Here is a 22,969-nt window from a genome sequence, read left to right on the forward strand (position 1 = left end):
GATGCAATCTGTAAAATAAAAATAAAATCTATAAAAGGGCTGTTTGCAATACAATTATTGCAATAAAATCTGAAAGTGCTTTCTGTGTGTTATATTTGCTTAGATTTGTCACACTATTTACCACACAGGAAACCGCTTTGATTGAGGATTTATGGTCACATTTTGTCACATTTGCTGTAGATATTTGTGTTCGTATTGTTAAATAAATAAAGCTGTCATCTGGCTATGACATTACGTTTTTACAGTCTTCAGATCATCTGAAACCAAAAAGCGCTTCTGTATAGGCGTCGCACAGTACATCAGACAGAAATGTCTGTCAGCCTTTGTGAGTGTGACATTTTCTTTGTTTCAGAAATCTAATTAAATTTTGCAATGTAAACAGCTCAGAGGCTTTTCCTCTGGGCCTCTCACTTATTTAATCAGGCACTGTGACAAAAAGCTCAAAGATATTTACAGCAACAGCCTGGGTGAGTAGTTGCAAGAGTAGAGAGGTTTACAAATTCACACTTTAAAGCTCTCCACCAAACACTTGTGTTGGCGAGGTGCCACTTCTCAAGAGGAAGCAGCCAGTGGTTTAGTGCCTTGCTTAAGGGCATGTTGATGTAAGTCTTTCAGAAAGATGAGAGCGTTCACTTACTTAGTCTGTCTTTGTTGCATGTAAATTATTCGTTTTTGTCAAGTCTGTGCAACATCCCAAGTTACTACTCACTTTCCCCATGTTCACGTATATATCTGTATACTTTGAGTTGATGCCCACGGACCTGGACAGTTGCACATGTCTTGTTTTGGCTATGCACCAGGGCAGACTGGATTAGACTGGATCAGATTTAAGATTTAATCTGTTGGTGCTATACTGAATAACACGGGAATTTGTAGCCTCATCTGCCACACTACTCAAAAACAAGTACCGTACAGCTGGAAATGGCTACGATCCCACCTGAATGATTTATTTTCACGGTGGAAGAAAAGTATGACCAGCAACAAACACTCACAGAATTTCTACATTTTTTCATTTGTTCAAAGTGTCTTCCAGCACTTGTTGTAAACACAGACATAGTAAATGCTGTCCATTTACTGTACAAAGTGTTTGTGAGGACTTTCTGTAGCAAAAGAGACTCTATCAATTTACACTGATCTATTTATTCTGGAGACACGTGGACTCGGTTTGAACTGTTCTACAGCCAAAAAAAGTGTCCGTCTTTCTTTCTTTCTTCTTAACATGTAAAATCCTGTAGTTTCGGGTAAAAATCGCTTCTATTTGCCAGTGCTGTCAATTCTTCCTGTGCGCATGTGTGTGTGTGTGAGAGAGAGGTGGAGTTTAATATGCTTCCTTTCCTTTTCCTCTCACTGCATGACTTAACCCTGCTATGGATCACAGAGACATGACTTCAAGCTGAATAAATCAGGGTCATCGTGAAAAGAACAGGAGACCTTGAAATATCTCTCAGATTCTCTCGTAGCCCTTTCTCGCTCTTTTCAAGATCTGACAGTGAACATCTGGGAGTAGATGCAACTTTACTATCATATTAGCCGCACTGAAAAATTGATTTAAAAACACATTTATTTTGGACATTTCTTGTGTGATTTTGTGGAAGCAAGAACCAAGAGTGTCTCTTTAAAAAACAGCTGGTTGGAATTGCAGGTGTGAGTTACACATGCTGAGCATGAAGAGGGTCGTGATGGTCTCAAACTCTGACCCACCATCCACAAGTACCAGTCAGGCTGGCGCCACCGTCTGCAGCTTGGCCAAACGAGATGAGCTGGTGGGATGAGAGGTGTCTCCTGTCGTATTTATGGCCTCCTTAACCCTCCTTACCTTAACAAATAGCATTACATCACTGACCCTATTTCAGACCAACCGCAAAGCACAGCGCATGGCCAACACATTTCAACACCGTTTAACTGTCACTTGAATTTGCACCTGCCTGACATCCACTTTGCATCGCGCTGCGGGATTATCAGGAGCAGTGAATAATAAGAGATCCTCCACGTATTTGTTGTGGATTTGTCTGTGCATAATTCTGCGTATGACAGGCGGTGGCAGCTGCTGGAGTATGCAGTGCACTCTAATACAAAGTGATGATGATGATGAAACCAGGGTGACCTGATTTATTAGTACCCAAGCATCGGCAGGGGAGTCACAGGAAGTATTTCCATATGGATTTTTTTTGGGGGGGGGGACTTGACATGGGAGGCTTGGAGGCCTCACTCTCTAAAAAAAACCAAAAAAAAACCCAGGTCCATCCTTTGCATGTGGGCGGAGGGTCTAAAATAAAATCAGCTGTCACTATCTGCTTGTTGGACAGAAGTGAACACATAACACTGGAGCTGGTCTCCATCACTGACTGGGATTTGCTTTTGGGTTGGACAGACCCCGCATGCCGAGGGTGCAGTGGCCTTTCCTTTGGGATTTTACTTGCTGAGTTTTTATTTTATTGTGTTTATAATTCACCATCTTCCTTCTCTGGTAGGTAATGAGCAGTCTCGGGGAGGTATTTGTGTATGTGGAATGAATACATGATTGATTTTGACTTAAGAAATTCTGAATGCATAGAAACTTTTATGTGATACAGAACATTGTTACATTGTTGTCTTTTTGATACCTGCAGAGGAAACTATGGATTTGTGTTTGTTTGATTCAACACATCAATATTGCCTTCATGCTGAGCACCTTTTCACTCAAAATACAGGACACTGGGCCAAAATATAAATCAAACCGTGACTAAAATGCTGAATTAACGCTGAGGATTTTTTTTTATTAGCTCGAGGAGAGTATACATTCATTACTTTAACTAATTCCAAAGAGACCAAACTCTGAGCTGCTAAGCTGTTTGTACCAAGGCCAACCCTCTAGGAGATATGTCGCCAGCTGAGTGATGAAAAAAGGGAATACTGACGAGTAGTTGGGCATACACTGATGTGTATATATGGTTTATCTTGATGTTTTTGTAAAGGAAAATCGCGTCCCCCATAGCTTTCCTCTATATTTCAAAGAGAAACACGACCCATCACACTTAAGTTTAAAATAGGCGTGATTTATTTTTGCACGGCGCCGAGATTACTTCACTTTCTTGTTATTTGAGCTCTCAGTCAGTGTCATGAGATAGCCTAAGCATGTTTTTTCTACAAATTTTTTGTTCCTATACCATAGTGATTTAGAGTCAATGGGTCTATGGCCTTGGAGGTATTTCAGTGGGTTTTTTTGTTTGTTTTGTTCTGTTTTTTTTTTCAGTTTAAATGCTATAAAATGAGATTTGAAGTAACAGGAATAGCCTAATTTAAAAGTATTTTTAATGCACTAGCTCATTTACATGTTAACATTCCTCCAAGGCTAAAATAGTAGACTGGTGAGCTACAGATCAAAAATAGTCAGCAGGGAAAATAAACAAATATGCTAATGGGAAAACTAGCCATTAAAAAATGCAATGATATTTAGTTATTTACTCACAGATTGCCATATTAAAGAAGTTTGTCAGCCCACTATTGAGCTTGCATATCTGAATTCCTGTTCTCTGGAGCTTGGGACTTGAATAAGAGATACTTAGGAAATGTGTGGATATAGTTATTAGAATAGGGTGCTTATACAATCATAATTCATCAAAGCAAAATCTTTGTGTTGTTAGTGTTATTTCAACTTCCATTGTTAGTAATTGGTCATTATATGAATATTTTGATGTTGTACTTTCAACTGTACAGCTATAAAAATGCAAAATCTATCCTTCTTATTTCCACATCCACAGAAATGAGGTGTGAATGCTTTCTATGTCCCAGACATAGAAGGGATGCTGTTTGCCTTTTCAGCAGCGTTGCTATGTTCAAGATATTATTTGGTTTCTGGAGGCTAATAACGTTCCCAATATAAAACATTTGTAAGTTACCAGGTTATACATAATAATAACTAACACAGCTCCAGCGCACTCATGTTGCACTCCTGCTTTGACCTGATGAATAATGTAAGTGCTTTTAAAGGGGGGCAGTTCATTAATTAAAAGATACATTAACTTTTCTGCTTATGATCCTCTTAAAAATTCATTGAGATCTAAGTGACCATTTCAATGCACCACCATACACCTGAGGTACACTTCATTTCTGTTCCACTCAGGAGCCATGGGCCAACATGACAGCAAAGCATGATGATGATGGAATCCACTTTGTAGAGCTGTTTATTTCCTTTTAAATAAATCCTGCACATCCATCAACTTGATGTCAGGCAACAGGTGTGCAAATGTTTTAAAGGACGGCATTTGTGGGAGCACCACCTGCATCGTAGCAGTCCCCTGTTGTCGCCAAGAATATATTTACAAATGAATGATTTTATGTGCTTTCAGTTGGAAATACTTGTACAATATTTCCTAGAAGATCAATATATAATCCATTTATATACAACTTAAATTTGTATATTTATACCCAAACTCTTGTTCTTTATGCACAAATGACAGGACAATCATCAAAGCTTTAGATACTTTTAATAATGCTTTAACTGAATTTTTTGTAGCGTCACTGTGATGTCATGTTATCCTTTAATAATTTGATGACAGCAAATAAAACACACAAATAGCAAATTCTTAAACAGTTGGCTTCTTGTGCCTTAGCTGCTGGCAGCGAAGTTTTAACTGGGGCAGGACTTCCTGTAAGATTTAAACCAGAGGAATCGGGATTCGCTCTGTGGACTCAGAGGTCATCCCACCGGTCAAGTGTGAGGCCATGTACCAGGCAACTGTCTCCAAGCGGGCAGACAACACCATCCCCAGCGGGGTACTTCAGCTTCTGCATGGACATGTATCAGCATGTAGCTATAGTCCCTGACAGACCATGCGGTATGCATAATTAGAAACTACGATTCTGTAGTCAGTTGTATTGCTTTTTTTGCTTTCTTGTTGGAGAGTCTCAAGCCTATTCAAGGAACCAGTTGCTGTACAGTGACTGTGCTGCACTGAGCTGGTATTCCCACCATTATCATTGGTGATGCCATGCCATATTAGTGAAAGACCAGTGCAAACATTTATAAATAGAGTGGAAACATGAGACTGCCATTGCAAGGCTTACTATAGAAAAAATGTTCAAGAAAAGCAGTATTATTGTTTGCTTTACTTGGCAAAAGCTTTCACAAATTGTCATGCCATTCTAAAACAATTACATAAACAGAACATAAGTTTGTGCCCGCCTTTGCGTGTGTCTGCAGACACAAAAAGCAAACCGCATTAGCTACACCATGTTTGACGGCAGTCTGTGCTGCATGCATGCCAGACAGAATAACCCTATTAAGCAGCCGTTTGATTTCAGGTCATGTAGAAGTGGAGGCAGCTAACGATATTTCCTGCTTCATTAGGTCATGGAGGAGTTGGGGGTCTGTTCCCTGCCTGGGGGACTTGCAAGTGTGAGGAAACAATTTGAGACCCAGGAAACTGCATCATCACATAATGTAACCCAGTTTCATTTCCATCACAGAACCGTGCAGGTACACATTACGCAGAACAAAGCATTACTTTACTTTCATCAGGCTGATACAAAAAGCATGAAAGCAATGCCTATGATTAAATCATTAGAACATTTTCTCTGACCTGAGCTGTTTCCGTTTTCCATCTGCATCACTGCATGAGGAACTTTGCAAGTAAAAATTCAAAATTCAGACTGAATGTTAACAGTGAGGCTCTTAGTATCTCTTGTTGCACGAGTACCAAAGTGTGTGGGCTTAAGTTACAGACACTGCTTGACATTTTTAACAGCTTCCATGAAAACCTCCCGGGCATTTTCACTTATGCTGTAGCTCGTTTTGCTAGATAGAAACTTAGAAACTTTGCAAAGCAATGGATTTTTTTTCTTCTTTTTTTTTTGCTATAGAAGAGCATGAGCGAACAGCTTGGCACATTCTTTGTCATCTTGCCTCCATCTGTGATTCATCATTTGAAAGTGCAGTAAGCAATCTGGTCCAACATCTTCTCTGCATGGTATACAGTTGTGTGCTATTATGCTCTGGTTGGATGGAGTTGTAGTGGAATTAGAGTGGAGTCAAGTCACATCTGTGGCCATGACAAGGACAAACATATATTCATGTAGATGTGTGTACATGTGGCATGCGCACAGTTTCACCTTGTTTGAATGCCATGCCCTTTCTCTTCAAAGGAAATGTCACATTCAGAGGTGACAGAGTCAAGTGACACCAGACAGGTCCTCCCAGGCAGTCAGCAGCTAAATTTCAATCAAGAAATGATGGTAAATAATAATTCCACTCACTGTTTTCTTGCAGGCAGTGCAATAAGGCTCGCTAATGATCTAAACTCATTGATTGCTTTGTTGAGTAAAAACTGTAACTAATAGAAATCAGTTTGACTGGTTTAATAAATGTGTGTTTAGTAGTCTTTAACAGCTTGAGCAGAGATTAAAAACATTATTTTTAGTGGAAAAATGTGCAGGATGTGAAGGATGATGCTCACTTATTACATTTCTGTCTATCTCTGTGCAGTTTCCCCCCTAATTTCTCTTTACCCATTCCCATTTTAATTGCTCACAGGTGTCATATAGCGACAACAACTTGGCATCCACTTATGAAAACCATCAAAATGAAACAGGTAGTAATGCTTTTTCTATAGGCTTTTCTGTATCAGCTGTCACTACTGTGCTGATTAAAACCTTGCCTTTGTTGTTTTTGGCTGTGCTGACTTTTAGAAGAGGATTTTCCCAGGTACACAACAAAAGAACTGAGGGATCACTTTGAAAAAACAATAGAAGAGGCCGCGCCACAAAAACCAATTAAGGTAATGATTTGCACTTAACCATTAAGAACATGAAATTAAGGAATCTTTACTTTGGACTGTTTAATTGGAACTTGGAACTGTTACATTTTTTAAAGTTACATGAAGTTAAAGCTGTGTAATTCTACAGATTGGGCTGTTTAATTGTCAAAAATACAATGGAAGCATTACTTTATATGTTTATTTATTTAAATGTAAACGAACAAACACCAATGACAGTAAGGCTCTGCAAGGGGTTGGAGGTATACAGTCTCACTCCCGCAACATACCACTGGAGTTTCTGTCTTTATTCTTTAAATGCTTAGAACTGATCTGCTGTCGAGAACTGCAGAAAATAAACATGATCTTGTATTCTTGACATATTAAATGAATAATGTGACAAGGCAATAAAAGTCTGCAGATTTTGGCCATTTGAATATTTTTAATATGAAGCAACAGCAGTAGGAAAAGTTCTGTTTGCATAATCAGTAAGCACTGAGGCAAATAACTGCTGTAGGAGATCTGCAGAAATGCTGCAGTCCTGCATACATCTCCATGTTTAAGTTGAAGGAACCAGAATCCAGTGTGGCAGTGACAGACTGTGTCACTACATTATAACACTACAGGGAGAGACAGTTGCTAAAAAAAATATTAGCAAAATAGAATATTTTTGGTCAAAATATTGATAATAGTACTGAGAAGGTGGTTGATTTAACATCTTTAGATATAGCATTAACTCTTCTTAGTGATTCCTATGCTTAAGGGAAAAAAAAAGATGAACATCACACAGTTCCATTTATTTTAGTAAACTGTCAGTCTGCTGTGTAGTTTCACAACTCGGTCAAGGGTAATTTATATATACGAAATCATGCCAATTTAAAAGAAAGACTTACCCCCCTTGACCCTGACAATATGGGAACCCAGTCACTTTTTAGGTCCAATTGTCCCCTTGGTGCAGGGTGAGGAGAAATTTTTTCCAAGAGGCCATTCCCAGATTCTCATGTGGCCCCTTGGAAAAAAATTATTGCTCACCATACCTTTAAAGAAATGTGTCAGTACAAAGTTGCTCTGAGTATTCATGTTTATAATATGATGATTTGTTCTTATCCTGATGGGAGTGGTCTGTACCAGGATGGCAGTGTTCCCTTCCATATGTTCAAGAGGGGTCATACAGTGCTTTATTGAAATGCATGGATATGATGTAAATCATATATCTTGACCCAATTAAATAACAGAACACTGGCTCACCTAGATACTTTCTTTTCAGTAAATATGTCACTTATCTGTAATTCGTTGTCATTTGATGGATCATTTACCTGTTAATGTCATTTTTGTTCCTTGTAAAGACTGGACGTGACATCAGTCGATCAAAGTGGTCCTCAAGTGCGACTCAAAACAACATAGTGGCTAGTGAGGTGTGTGAAGCATCCCATACTGAAGAACTGCAAGACACAATGGTTGTAATGATGGATTATGAGGACTTTCCACCCCCACCAGCTGAGGATTCTGACTTCCTTCCACCCCCACCTCCAGACTTATTACAAATGCCACCAGACAGCGAAAATGTTCCAAAGTACCAATATGCACATGAACCAGCAAACCCATCCAAATACCCACTCAACAGAGAGGCTTACATCAAGCAGAGGAGTATGAATGAGCTGAAACGTCTTTACAAGCACATTCACCCTGAGGTTCGCAAGAATATTGAGAAAGAGTACTACATTGATTATAACGAAACCGAGAACAACCAGGTAGAGAGCCAGGAGTACAGGTATGAAGATGATGTTGGCAGTCCTGATGATATTAATGATGAAGAATATGCAGAATGGGAGGAGATCCTTCCCGGGGACGTGCAGGCAATGCGTTGGAAGTTTGAAAATAAGCCACTGGATGCCATCAGAGATGAAATTCCAGATGACGATGAAGACAATAAGAAAATAACTCAGCAGGAAATCATTCTGGGAAAAGATGTAAGGCGAACAGCATGGATGTTTGAGACCAAGCCAATGGATGAGCTGGGCTCACAAAACACAAATTCCACAGAATACAGAAACAAATTTAATAAATTTGATAAAGGAGATGTCCGCGCTGCAGCTTGGTTGTTTGAAACTCAAACTATGGACACCCTAAACAAAATGCATAAAGAGGAGGATTTGACGAAGGAAATTGTATTCACAGAGGAGGATGGAAATGCTACCATTTACATGATTGACAATAAATTCATGGGAGTCCTTGGGCACACTGAGACCATTGATGAGAGCCACCTGCTGTGTCTGCGGTCAGTGTTAGAGGAGATTAATGGAGATGTGAAAACAGTAACAAGTACATTTGACACTCAGTTCAAATGTATTATTATGGGACAATCAAGTCAGATGCTGGAGATTAAGTCTGTGCGCAAAATTGAAACTGAATTGGAGAGCTCAATTGCTTCACGTTGGCTTTTTGATACCCAACCTCTGGACATCACAAACAGAGAAAATGCTCCTTTGAAACTTGTGTGTAGTCTTTCCATGGAGGACAGCAATAAAGGAGACTGGGGCAGGTGGCTGTTTGAGATAAAAACATTAAATTCTCTCAGTGAGTTGGAAAGCTCACAAATGGAAACGACAGAGATCATGGGAGCTGATGTGCGCAAACACTGCTTAGTGTTTGAAACACAGCCAATGGATTCTCTGAAAGATGACTCCAATGCCAGACCTCAGTCTATCGAGGAGATTATCGGGGGCAATGTTAGATCTGCAAGGCACTTTTTTGAAAGCAGCCCTCAAGCAGTCAGGAAGAACTGCCCCGAGGTTGGAAAACTTAAAAAGGCAGCAATAAGTGAAGAAATAAAAGGGGATGTGAGACACCAAAAGTGGCGCTTTGAGAGTCAACCTTTAGAGGACATAAGAGAAGCGAAGAAAGAGGTCACTCGAACAGTGAATGTCGAAGATGACCTCACACAGGAGGACGGCACAAGCTGCAGGGCAGATGTACGCAAGAACTGTTGGGTATTTGAAACCCAGCCAATGGATACTTTGAAAGATGATGCAAATGCACGTCCTTTGACTAAAGACGATGTCGTTGCAGGTAATGTCAAATCAACCAGACATTATTTTGAAACAATTCCAGCAGAAGAGTTAAAGGAGTTGGCAGAGGTGGGAAAACTGAAAAAGACTGTAGAACTTGATGAGGAGAAGGGTGATGTTAGACATCAGAAATGGCGATTTGAAAGCCAACCTCTGGAGCAGATTAGAGAGGAAAAGAAAGAAGTCGTCCGAACAATTGACCTGGAAGAAATTGATAAAGTGGATGTGTCAAGCTACAAGCAAATCTTTGAGAGCACAGATTTAAACAGCAGGAATGAGTCTCAAAAGATTCTAATAGAGGGAGTAACATCTGGCTCTGTGAAATCAAATACAGAATTGTTTGAATCTACTCCATTGTATGCCATGCAAGACAGCGCAGGTCACTTCCACGAGGTGAAAACAGTGCGTCGGGAGGAAGTTGTTAAAGGAGATGTAACAACATATAAATGGATGTTTGAAACAAAACCGATTGATCAGTTCGATGAAAGCATCGACAAATATCAAATTATCAAGGGCATATCCAAACAGGAAATTGAGTCGGGTGATGTTAAAACTGCAAAGTGGTTGTTTGAAACACAGCCTCTTGACGCTATCAAGTACTTCAGCAACATTGAAGATGAAGAAACTGTGGGTTCAAGTAAACATATTGATGTTGTGAAAGGTGATGTGAAAACCTGCAAGTGGCTATTTGAGACCAAACCAATGGACATCTTGTATGAAAGAGGGGAGGTAAAGGATGAAAACGAATCTGAAGAAATGTATAAGGGGGATGTTAAAACCTGCACTTGGCTTTTTGAGACGCAAGCACTTGATGCTATCCATGATGAGACAGAGACAGTTCTGAACACGCGCACTGTAAAACAAGAGGACATCAACGGAAAAGATGTAAGAATGGCTTGTTTTCTCTTTGAAACAGAGAAACTGGAGAACCTCACTGGAGAGGAGATGGGAGCTTTTAAACGTGTCACAGAGATAGACATTGCATCTGGAGATGTGTCTAGGATGAAGTACATTTTTGAGAATCAAACATCTGATATCACCACTTCTACATCTGAGGAAGTGATGCAAAAGCTCAAGAGAGTTCAGACCGAAGACATACAAAAAGGAAATGTTGTGAGCTGCAAATGGCTCTTTGAAAATCAATCCATTGATGCCATACACGACAGTCAAGCCCAGACGATGAGCAGCCACACAGTGAACGACGTACAAGGAGGAGATGTGGATAAGGGTCGTTTTATTTTTGAGACCTACTCCTTAGATAAAATTCAGGAGGTTTCCTCTGACGTGGACACAGAGCTGAAGAAAATCCAAAAAATTGTCTGTGATGAGGAGGAGAGGGGCAATGTAGGAAATTACACAATGATGTTTGAAACTCAGCCCCTTTATGCCATCCAGGACAAAGAGGGCCACTACCACGAGGTCACCACTGTCACAAGTGAGGAGGTGACACAGGGAAATGTTGTAGGAACGCGATGGTTGTTTGAAACAAAGCCCCTCGATGCTATCAAGGACACAGATGAGGTTTATATAATTAAATCCGTCACACAGCAGGATGTGCAAAAAGGAGATGTCGTCTCTGCTAAATGGAAATTTGAGACACAGCCTCTTGACAAGATTGCTGAAGAAAAGAAGCCTTTAATAAAAACAGTAGAGGACATTCAAGGGGGTGACGTAAGAATGAATAAGCATCGCTTTGAGTCTGACACTTTGTCACAGGGATGTGTTCGAACTGTTAATGTGAGTGAAATTCAAAAAGGTGATGTCAGAACTGCTAAGTGGAGATTTGAAACTCAGTCCATTGACAAAATCAGAAGTATGAGCTCTGAAAATTTGATTGAAACTGTTAAAAAGGAGGAGACTGCAAAGGGAGATGTTAAACATTCAGTCTGGCTGTTTGAGAAAAATCCTCTTGACCACATTAAAGAGGCAGATGAGGATGAGGAGGCAAACATGACTCAAGAGGAGATCCCCAAAGCGGATGTAAAGACAACAACTTGGCTCTTTGAGACGACACCAATTGACGACTTTAATGAGACAAAAGTGGAAAGGACGGAAATCCTGGGCAAGAGCGTCAAGGGAACTCTCGAGGAACTTTATAGTCAGAAAATGGTGAAATCGAAGGGAATTCTCATTGAAACTGATGAAATTGGTGACGTTAGGATGGCAAAATACCAGCTAATGAACAAGCAGGCTCCTGAGATTCAACGAGAGGAAGTAATCAGGGGAGATCTGCAGACTATCATGATGAACCTACTGAACAGACAGGAAAGACAGGATCAGCAGATAGTCATAGATTCAGAAGAGAAAGGTAATGTCAGCTCAACGGTGCAGCAATTATTTAGCCAAGAAAGAGTTAGCACTGTTGAAAAGGAGGAAATAATACGCGGTGACATCCAGGAGGCTATAAACAAACTTTTCAGTGAGGATGGATCAGCAAAACATGGAATACTCATCCAGGAGGATGAAAAAGGAGATGTACAGATGACATTATATTCGCTTCTAAATAAACAAGAAAACCTTTCTGCTGAAAAAGAGGACATTGTAAAAGGGGATATAAAGAGTGCTCTTCAAAGGCTGTCCAGCCCAGACAAGTCAGATCGGGCAGTGAAGATAAGGGTAGATGACACTGAAAAGGGAAATGTCAGCTTTTACTCTACGTGCATTGAATCTGGGGCTGTGGACTATCTTAAACAACTCCAGTTAGAGCCTGATGATACTCTGCCTGAAACAGCAAAAAAAGAAGTGATTGTTGGGGGTGACATCAAGGGCACAAAACTCATGCTTGGCTGTAATCAAACTCAAATTGAGCGTACAGTTGAGGATGTTATACCGGGTGATGTTCACAACACAGTCAAGGTTTTCATGTCAGAGCCAGCTGCCTCATTGGAAAGGATCCAAAAGGAGGAAATTGTGAAAGGTGACTTAAGAGCTGCTTTGAATTCATTGTCTGAATCAGTGAATCAGACAGTCATTGTAGAGAAAGAGGAGGTGGTGAAAGGCAACATACCAAAAGCTCTACGGTGTTTGGAGAGGGCTCAGAAGAGGCACAAGGAGGTGGAGAAGCCAGATATCATACCAGGAAATATCAAAGGGACTCTAAGATCTCTTGAGAAATCAGCAACATCAAGAGTTGAAACTGTTGTTGAGGATTTAGTTGCCGGAGATGTGAAGGCAACAATGAAATCTCTGGAACTGGCGAAGCAAGCAGTGAAGGAAATTGAAAAGGAAGAAATTGTGAGGGGTGATATTCAGACAGCAATGCAAAGTCTACAAGATGCATCCAGTGAGATGAAAAAGTGTCAACAGGAAATAGATGTTCAGGGTGATGTCAGAGGGACGATTCAGCTCTTCATGGAGTCCCCACCTACACAGAGGGTGCAAAGAAGCTCAAGCCTTGAGGGTGATATAAAGGGTGATGTCAAGATGTCAATTAAGTCATTATATGAGACTCAGGAGCAAAGCCAGCTGGAGAAAGAAGAAGTGATAAAGGGGGATGTAAAAGGCACTATTAAATCACTGCTAGAAACAGCGCAGCGTGAAACTCCAAAAGTCCGTCTGGGAGCATATAGAAGAGTCAAGCAGAGCCCACCCATTAAAAATCTTAAAACTGATGCACAAAGAAACATACAGAAGATTAAAACGGTAAATGTTGTTGAAGCACCAAAAGAAAATCACACCATCTCCAATGAAACCATTACAAAAACATACACTATGGAGCAGTCGGCTCAGCAATCAACAACTGTTGTGGACCACAAAACTATTACCCAAAATCACGGCATCAAAACATTAAAGACAGAGTTTCGTAACCTTAAATCTAACCCAAAGGCCATGATAAAACTTGGTAAAAACAAAGTCAAAACTGATGTTTACGTCTTAAAGCCAAAAGCACCAGAAGCTGATCTGCCTCTCCCACCGCCTCCACCGGTGATAGATACTGACCTTCCTCCTCCTCCTCCTAGTCCTCATCCTCCTTCCGCTGATACTGACATCGATCACCTCCCTCCTCCACCACCACCACCACCGCTAACTACTGAGCAGGACTTCCTCCCACCTCCTCCATCTCAACAAGAACTCGAGACCATGCCAGCACAACCAATTCATCCTTCACCAGCAAAGGCAAAAAAGATGACAGTCAAAAAAGTGAAAGCTCCCGTTTTGCATCCAGTGCCAAAGCTGGAACCTAAAGTAGAATTAAGCAAAACACAAGAGGTGGCAACAACTACTGAGAAACAAGTGGAAATGAGCCAAAACACATTAAAAACAACAACAACGCATACATCAAAAACTATTTCACATGAGATCCCTCCTCCTCCTCCAGAGTCACCACAGCCATTAAAGAAAATTTACATTGCTCCCATGAAATTTACTCCTCCGCCATCTCCTCCTCCTTTTATGAGAGGGAAAATGAGCAAATTTAACACACCGTTAATAAAAGCTGAAGAAAAGTACCGGAAGCTGAGGGAGGAAAACACACCACCAACCACTCCATCGCCCACTTTTATATATGACTCAGTCACCTCTGCTCTCCAAATGATTTCCACTGAAGATGCAGAGCAGTCAAATGGCATCAGCTCAGAAATCACACAGGGCAGCAAATGCAAAGATACCAGTGAGTGTTCATTCAGAGTCACTGTCATGTAATCCATCCAAGCAGATCATAGCCACAAATTCAACACGGAGTAATGCAAGTGAGAATATCCTCACAGATTCCACAATTTTATCTTCTGCTCAACAGCAAATCGCCTCTAACGAGTCTTCCAAGGTTGTCTCTATTCAAAAGACCACATCCACGTCAGCTGTTAGACAACAGATGCATACAACTATGCAGAAAACTGTTTCCTCAAAACAGTCTGCTCAATCTGTCAAGGTGGAAAAAGTGCAGACAAAAGTAATTGACGTTGCAAAAACAGACAGCACAGCTAGTCGTACAAAGAAAGACTTGAAAAGTCAGAAAACAAAGGTGTCCAACAAATCTGAAGAAAAACAAGATGAGAAAACCACTGCCCAGAAACCTGACATAGAAACAATGCATGACCTGTCCAAAAAGGAAACCAAGGAATCCAAATCATTGGACTATATCAACAAGAGCAAAGCTGATCCTTCACCTTGTAAGAAAGAAAGCATTCCTAATCAGCTAACGCAAACAGAAACGGCAGCTGCTAATGCAAATGTTAAAACAGGCAAGCCAAACCAGAAGGCGAAAAAGAGCAATAAACAAGAAAAGCAAGCAGAGGTAAAATCGTCCAGTGAGACTGAGAAACAGAGTGTTTCACAAGATTTCAAAGTGGAACCTGCTGAGGTGAAAGTGATCGATGAACCCAAAGACATAAAGACAGAGTTAAAGCAGGAGATTAAGAAAGTTACTCCCTCTCCTCCTCTTCCACATCCTCCCCCTGTTGGTGTTGCTCCACCTGCTGTTACTGTAAGTACTGACAACCAATCAGAAACCAACAACACAAATCCAGTGAAGAAGAAAAAGAAGTCAAAAAAGTCTAAAGGGGTTGCACAGTCAGGTCAAGGTAAAGATATTCTCACCGACTCAAAGACAGAAGTTATAGAAACCAAGAAAACAACATCTGAGAACACTCAGCAAATGCAAAAGACAACTGCAGTCACCCAGATTCACAAAGTAGAGCACATAGAAGTCAAGAGAAAAGTCGTTACCACAGACAGCACAGATGATCAGGATTCCACACAGCAAAAAACTGTTCAAAAGCATGTAGAAGGATCTCAAAAGACAGGTTTGACAGCTACTCAGCAGAGTGGGAAAGAACCACCAAAAGAAAGTATGGATGTGCCAATTACAGTGACTGGCGAGTCAGAACAAAATGAACCGATTAAGTCCACAATAGCACAAACAGAGGAATCTCAAAAGCAGGAGGTCCAAATGTTAATCTCTCACTTCACAGAGATGCAAAAGGCTTCAGAAAAGACCGATGCAAAATCTGCAAAGAGTTTGCTCAATCAGGAAAGAAAATGTGAACTGGAGGGATCTGAAGATGCAAGGGATGCTCAAAAAAGTACAGATATTGTTTCCAATGTAAGGAGATTAGCAGAGGCCAAGCCAATAGATCATCTAGAAGATGAAACCAAGGACAGGCGTGAAAGTGAGCCGGCATCTGAGAGAGTGGTTTCTGGTGCAGCATCGCCAAAAATATCCAAGATCAGCATCGGTTCAGCCAAAGTTGAGAGCCAAACCAAAAAAGAATCCTCACATGAAAAAAAGAAAGAAGAAGTGGGTCTGTCCAAGTCCGTCGACCTTCGAGCTCCCTCACCCTCACTCAGGACACGTTCTCCGTCACCGACATTCATCACCATCGAGTCCAAACGGAGAACTGACTCGCCCCAGAGAGTGACGCCATCACCCACCCTCCTGCACAGGCCACCCACACCTCCCACACCGCCGCTACGCAGGTGTGACACTCCAACATCACGTATCACTAGAATCACACCTTCTCCAACTTTTGACAAAGCTGAAAATTTGGCTCGACTTAAAGACACAACAGCCAAGCTCTCGCGTGGCATCACCCCACCACCACTATTTCCCAGCCCAATCCCAGAAAAGAAATCTGAGATTGTGGAGCCGCCTGCTTCGTTCCATCGACAAATCAAAACCGAGTCCCAGGTTATGGAGGCTTCAGGGATACCGATGGCAACGGAAAAGCCCCGAAAGAGTTTATCCGAGGAAGTTCTGCAGGCTTGTGTTAATAATACAGCAGTAGAGGATAAAGGTATCATTTCTCAAGGTTTGAGTGCAAATGAAATACAAAGTAAGTCTGAGACCCATATGCCATTGGGTCAAAATGACCCAGATCTTGGTGAAGCTTCAGAATTATCATCTGCATCTGTCAAAGAGAAGAAAGAGTTTTTTGAAGAGGCTCAAAAAGCAGGAGTTAATAAGATCTATGTGCGCAAGGAACCGATTGCTATTCCTGAGCGACTGGGCCCAGACGTCAGTGAGTGTGAAGCAGAAAATAAGAACAAAGAAAAGGATGAGCTTCCCAGGGCTGACTTGTCGAGTCTTGTAAACAAATTTGCATCACCAGAAGAGAAAACATATATCAGAAAAGAGCTTATCCCACTCACGGAGCGCCTTCACAATGACTCCAAAAGCAAAGATTGTGACAAAGAGAAAGCAGACGGCCTGGAACAGGAAATGCCAGCTTTTGACATCCAGGCTATTAAAAATGTTTTTGAACTCGGTGAGCAAAGTTCTTTATTCAGAGAAGAGATAAAGGATCAGGAGGAGCTTGTGTCAAGCCTGAGTGAAACAACAGCAGACACTTCAAAGCAAGAAAGTCCTCAAGAGACAAAGGGAGGCTCAAGGCAGAGCACTCCCCTCCCTGTGCAGAAAAATGAGGTAGGAACTGTGCCAGCCGAACCATCAGCCCTCTCTGAAACCGAATCAATCACAGAGCATTTCTCACATCTTGATGAATTTGGTAACAAGGTCACCGGAACAAGGACAGCTGTCACTGTGCACTCTGAGAGTGTGTCAACCCTACCCAAAGCTCCTTTCTCCTATGCTGATGCAGTGAAAAGAAAAGCTGCTGCAGCGAGGCGAACAGAAACATACGATGAAGATGCTACAGAGAAGTTGCTGAGGAATTTCCATAAAACATGGACGGAGAGCGAGACAGTCTTCAAGAGTCTTGGATACAGTGTTTCTGAGGAAACAACATCGCAAATTGTGTCGCACCAGACGAAGATTGCCTCATCTGGTAAAAAATGTGTGGCATGAAACAGCAGAAACTAATGGCATGGATTACGGATGGCTTTTCTTTAAAAATCAATTTGTGCCGCTGTGTTGGAAAAGTATAATTTCTACCTGTTGTATTGTTTGGATTGTGCAGGCAGTTTACAGCCAAGCTGCACTATGAAATGGTCCAAAATTTACTCTTTAGATTTGAGTTCATGTGCATCAATTCTAATCTTTTTTTGTGTGCATGGGCACCATAATTGCTTCTAACACAGGCAATGAGGTAGGCAATGAGGTAGCATAGTTCATCAAAGTGGTTTAAAAAGTAGTGCAGATTGTTGCAACAGTGCAAATCTCATGTCCATGTAGACAAACAAATAGACCACATTTCTGAAACCCATCTGAGTGTGCTAACATGCTCAAAATAGCAATGCTGGCATGATGATGTTGTTTTATTTGTTTCATGCTAACAAGAGCAAAACAATAGTGCAGCTCAGGTTGACACAAATGTTTTTGGTATTGCATCTGCTTGATCATAAACCAAAAGATTATATGAAGTAAAAAATAAAGGCTTTTAAAGCTTTTCACTAACTATGCTTAAGGACAGCTTAAGTGCTCTTTGTTATAACAGATTATCACACGGGGATGTATGTCAGTGTAAATCCATCCAATCTATTCAGTACAATAAATGCACTGAAAAATGTTGCAATGCAGTGCGCTTCACATTTAATCACTTCAAACATTAACATGACCAGGTTACATTAGGTCACATAAGCTTTAGAAAAACAAAACAAAAGTGTGTGTGTGTGTGTGTGTGTGTGTGTGTGAGTGAGATAAATTGTTTGGGAAAAGCATAATTCATATGTTCATGCTACATTTTGTAAAGGTAAGCCAGTGGTATGAATACACTATAGAGTATGTTGCCCGAATGTAGTCACAGACTCTGTTAACCCTGTAAAGCCTGAAACATGAAACAACTGCCAGAATTTGTCAATTTTTTTGAAACTGGAGCATTAATTAAATGTTCTGACAAAATAAAAAATTTGAAAATATAGATATAGTGTTCCCATATATGAGTTTAAGTAAACAAAAAAAAAATGTATCAACTGTGATACATTTGGGAATACAGGGTTAATCTGCAATAGAGATACATGGACATCTCTGACTGCTCGGGTGAATAACACTAAATCCTAACCAGTGTTGGTCAAGTTACTTGAAAAAAGTAATCAGTAACTAATTACCGATTACTTCGCCAAAAAGTAATCCCGTTACTTTACTGATTACTTATTTTCAAAAGTAATTAATTACTTAGTTACTTTTTAAAAACACGATTTACAACCTGAATAGGTGATAAAGCGATAGATCTTTCAGCCCAATTCTACTTTTTCTACATAATCCATCATACAAAATGTAATCAAATGGAAAAGTCTCTTTTTTTAAACTTGTTTTATTAGTTTTAATCTTTTAACTTTATGCATCAAGCAAAAATTAAATTATATGCAACATTCTCTGACTGGAAGAAATTTGTTTAATATTTTATATGTTTAACCTATTTTCTGCACATTCCAGCACATAAAATATTTTTTTTGTGTGTTTACACTCAGTCTTTCAAATAGATGCAAGTAAAACACAGCAGAAAATAAATAAAATCAAAGACTAGCAGTCCTGTTGCTCTATTTTCACCTGTAAAGCAGGAGTGGGGTAGGCGGAGGTTTACCCTGGTGCAGGTGTGCCGCAGCGGTCAGTGGAAGAATCTCTGTGAGTTTCCCATTACATCGTTGTGCACTCGGTGCTTGCTTGGAAGTTTAGGGTTTTTTTTCGCTGTAAAAAGAAGTTTTCTTCCCACGCACAACGGACACTAATGTTTTTGTCACTTTTTATGGAATCAAACTTAAAGTAAGGTCAGTACTTCCACGCTTTAAACGCTGCACGCTCATACTCTCTCCCGCACTCGATATATTATCCATTGTTAATCTGCGCACAGCTGTTGTCACAAACGTCGCACTCGCTTACGTCACTGTCATGAGACGTTCTCGCAAAAAAAAAAAAAAAAAAAATCACAGTTTTAGTAACGCAGCGTTCCTACGGGAAAGTAACGGTAATCTAATTACCGTTTTTGCAATAGTAATCCCTTACTTTACTCATTACTTGAAAAAAGTAACCGGATTACAGTAACGCGTTACTGCCCATCTCTGATCCTAACAACCACTAAACCATTTGCTCATGTGACTACTATAAAAAAAAAAAAACCTACATTCAACATGTGACTACTCTTAAGAATCCAAAGATAATCTATTCTGCTGTTTTTGTATTAGTTTAACTGTAATAAAAATGTGCGATTATGAGGCAACCCAAAGACTGTTCACGATATAACCAATGTGAATTTTATCTCCTTGAAACAGGTTCGAGTTCCGAGGTCGGAACTGTGCACGGTGTGCCGGAGGAGAGCCTATCCGATGGATGCTCTCATAGTGGACAAAAAAAAGTACCATAAGTCCTGTTTCTGCTGTGAGCACTGCAGGAACAAATTAAGGTAAAGGCTGCCATTCATTCAAATAAATGTTTATAGGGGCTTTCTGAGCACTGCAGTATTGGTAAACGCAATTGTGTTTTAATGACAACATAATGGTTGCCACCATGTCTACAACATACAGTATGTATAGTATCCAGTCTTCCTGTAAAGGAAAAATCAATAAAGTAGGACTTGTGGCTCTAAAATTACATTAAAATAATTGTTAAATAATTGATGTAGTGCATCTCTTAACAGAGGATTTTTCATTTGTTGTGTGTAGCCTAGGAAATTATGTCTCTCTCCATGGACATTTGTACTGCCTACCCCATTACAAACAACTCCTGAAGTCCAAAGGGAACTATGATGATGGACTCGGGCAGAGACTCCCCGCAGGACGTGGTGGACCTATCCCCTCAAATCAGAAACTTGAATGGAGATATTTTGCAAGCAGCACGAGTTCAGTAGAGAAAGCACACAGTGTTGAAAATGAAATGACAAAAACATTTAGTGAAAGCAAACCACACTGCAACAAAATATCTGTAGTTTGGCCCCCACAGGCCAATCCCCCAAAGAAAGCCTTTAAAATAGAGGAAGACATTCAGCTAACTAAACCACAGTGGCCCCCTCCAGAAAGCTCCCCAAAGTCACCCACACAGCAACACAGAAAGACTGTTCCCCGGAGTGTTCTTTGAAATAAAGTCACCCAAAGTTTAGTCTAATAAAAACCAAAGAAGAGGCACAAAAGTCTAAATGGTGCAGTAAGAGGAAAGAACTGTCCCATAGGTATAATTAAGGAAGGGTTTGGTTGAAGGTTATGCAGCTAAGTGATTTAAAAGGGAACTTGATAAGTAGGAAAATGTGTATAATATAAATGTAAATGGTGTGGAAAGGCAGGTTGTAATAGTAAGTGCTCGAGAGATAGATGCAGACAAAGTGTGAAAAGCAGATGATGTTATGTGCCTTTATCTGTTGTGCTTTTCCCGTGTGTCATTTTTCATTCTTTGCAGTTCATTCACGTTTTTTGTTTTCCTAATAATCTGATATACCGAACCACATCAATAACCAGTATCAATCGTGATATCAACCTAGTTTCAGTAAGTTATAAAGGATTATGGTTGATTGAATTATGATAAAAACATGACAAATTTAATATCTGCATTAAAATAACACCAAAACTGTGATTTTAAATTAACTTATGTGCTTAATTAGTCATTATTATTGGATTTTAAACTTTATAACTCTCACTGCTCTCAAACTTTTGTTTTTTGTTTTCAAATATAATTTGGCTCAGAACTTGTTTGTTTTCCACAGTCAATTCATCTTGTTTCAAAATGAATTGGATTGTTGTATAGGTCTCGCCATTTTTTTATACTAAGCGCACTTGAGCTCTCTGAAACAATCACCCTCTTTGGACTCTGATTTTGTACCATTAACCTTTCAACCTATTCACATTTTTTGCATTTTTCTTTTCTTAGCACCTGGTGTGCAGACTACTAAAGTATATCAGAATTAATTTATTTATGATATTGCAAGTATATAATATAAACAAGCAAATTGGTTATTGTCATTTTTGTTTTGGACATTTGTATCCTATTTTGGAAAGCAAATATTTTGCAACAAGGGAATATTATTTTTTAGATTACATGATTGTATCTTGCTTTATACAAGAAAATGATGTCATGCTGTTTCACTTACTATATTGCTGATCTAAGAGCAATAAAATGTTGAATTTCATCTTTGCATTTGTCTCTTTCACATTCTAACACAAATCTAATTCTTGAATCAATGTGCTATATGTGAAATGCTACATGTCCAGAGTTCATCCATATCAAACACAAAGAGGCAGCAGTTTGTATTTCTCAGGTGTATGGATATAAAGCATCTACTGTAGACAGAGGAAGGCTAGTAGACTCCTCTTACACTGTCAGTATAATCTCCTTTTTAGCTATGCTTACAAGGAGGGGATTTCAGAGCTCAAAGCACAGGTGTGTCTGGAGTGGACCAGACTACCACTATCATGTAGGGATAACTGGATACTTAAGACTGAAAAAAGGCAAATGAGAGGCAGTTTTAACACATGCAGTGTGATGTAGCAGCAATTGAAAAGAAAGTGTTTTACAATATTGTGAATTTTAAACAAACCCAAATGTGGTTCCTTAGTTCCTGGTTGTTCCCCGGTATACACGATGTGGACAAAAATGCTGGATCGTCTACACATTACACCTACAGGAGCTGCTCAGCCATGGAAACTCATGCCACGAAGCTCCCAGCACACAGTTTCTGTGCTAATGTTAATGTCAGGAAATCTGCAACTCTGCAGTTACTGAATTTGCAGAGCATTGGCACATGGTCTGCCACATCATGGCTGAGTTGCTGCGATTGCTAAATGATTCCACTTTGCAATAATAGCACTTTCATTTGATTACGGAATATCTGGGATGGGAGTGATTTAACAAATTCACTTGCTTCTACAATGGCATCATATTACAGTACCAGACGGGAAATTAGTGAGCTCTTTTGAATGACCTATTCTTTCACAAATACACTGTAAAATCTAATTACTTCCCAGAACTCAAAAAAAATTAAGGAAACTCATTGCCTCAAAAAAATTCAGTAAAGCTTAGCTTAAAATAACTAAATTAGGACAACTTATTTATTTTGAGTACTCTGTACAAGCTCATTTGTTCCCAGAACTCAAAACAATTAAGGAAACTCGTTGCCTCAAAAAAATTAAGTAAAGCTTACTTAAGATGACTGTTAGGACAACTTATACATTGCAAGTTTGCAGTATTAAGAATAACTTGATATTTCTGACTGTACAATACTAATTGTTTACCTACTGACAAACATTTCAAGTTCAACTAAATGAAAAAACAATTTGTGGTAACCTGAATATGATTAAAAATAATTAACAACACTTTGTAATGATGTTAAAATGAGCCCAACTTTTATTTTCAAA

General features: G+C 39.8%; 1 protein-coding gene across 1 annotated transcript; it reads left to right on the forward strand.

Moving 5' to 3' along the window:
- Positions 1-2,227: 2,227 nt before the first annotated feature.
- On the forward strand, positions 2,228-21,744 carry xirp2b (xin actin binding repeat containing 2b). The gene is given in 10 exon segments (XM_005918187.3): positions 2,228-2,467; positions 4,593-4,755; positions 5,330-5,458; positions 6,124-6,213; positions 6,512-6,569; positions 6,667-6,755; positions 8,078-14,447; positions 14,449-17,520; positions 19,901-20,031; positions 20,291-21,744. Coding segments are annotated over 8 exon segments (9,951 nt in total). The 5' UTR covers positions 2,228-2,467; positions 4,593-4,704; the 3' UTR covers positions 19,993-20,031; positions 20,291-21,744.
- Positions 21,745-22,969: the final 1,225 nt, after the last annotated feature.

The sequence above is a fragment of the Haplochromis burtoni genome, unplaced genomic scaffold (assembly GCF_018398535.1).
Source record: "Haplochromis burtoni strain Fernald_Lab_line unplaced genomic scaffold, NCSU_Asbu1 Contig_29, whole genome shotgun sequence".
Classification (NCBI taxonomy): domain Eukaryota; kingdom Metazoa; phylum Chordata; class Actinopteri; order Cichliformes; family Cichlidae; genus Haplochromis; species Haplochromis burtoni.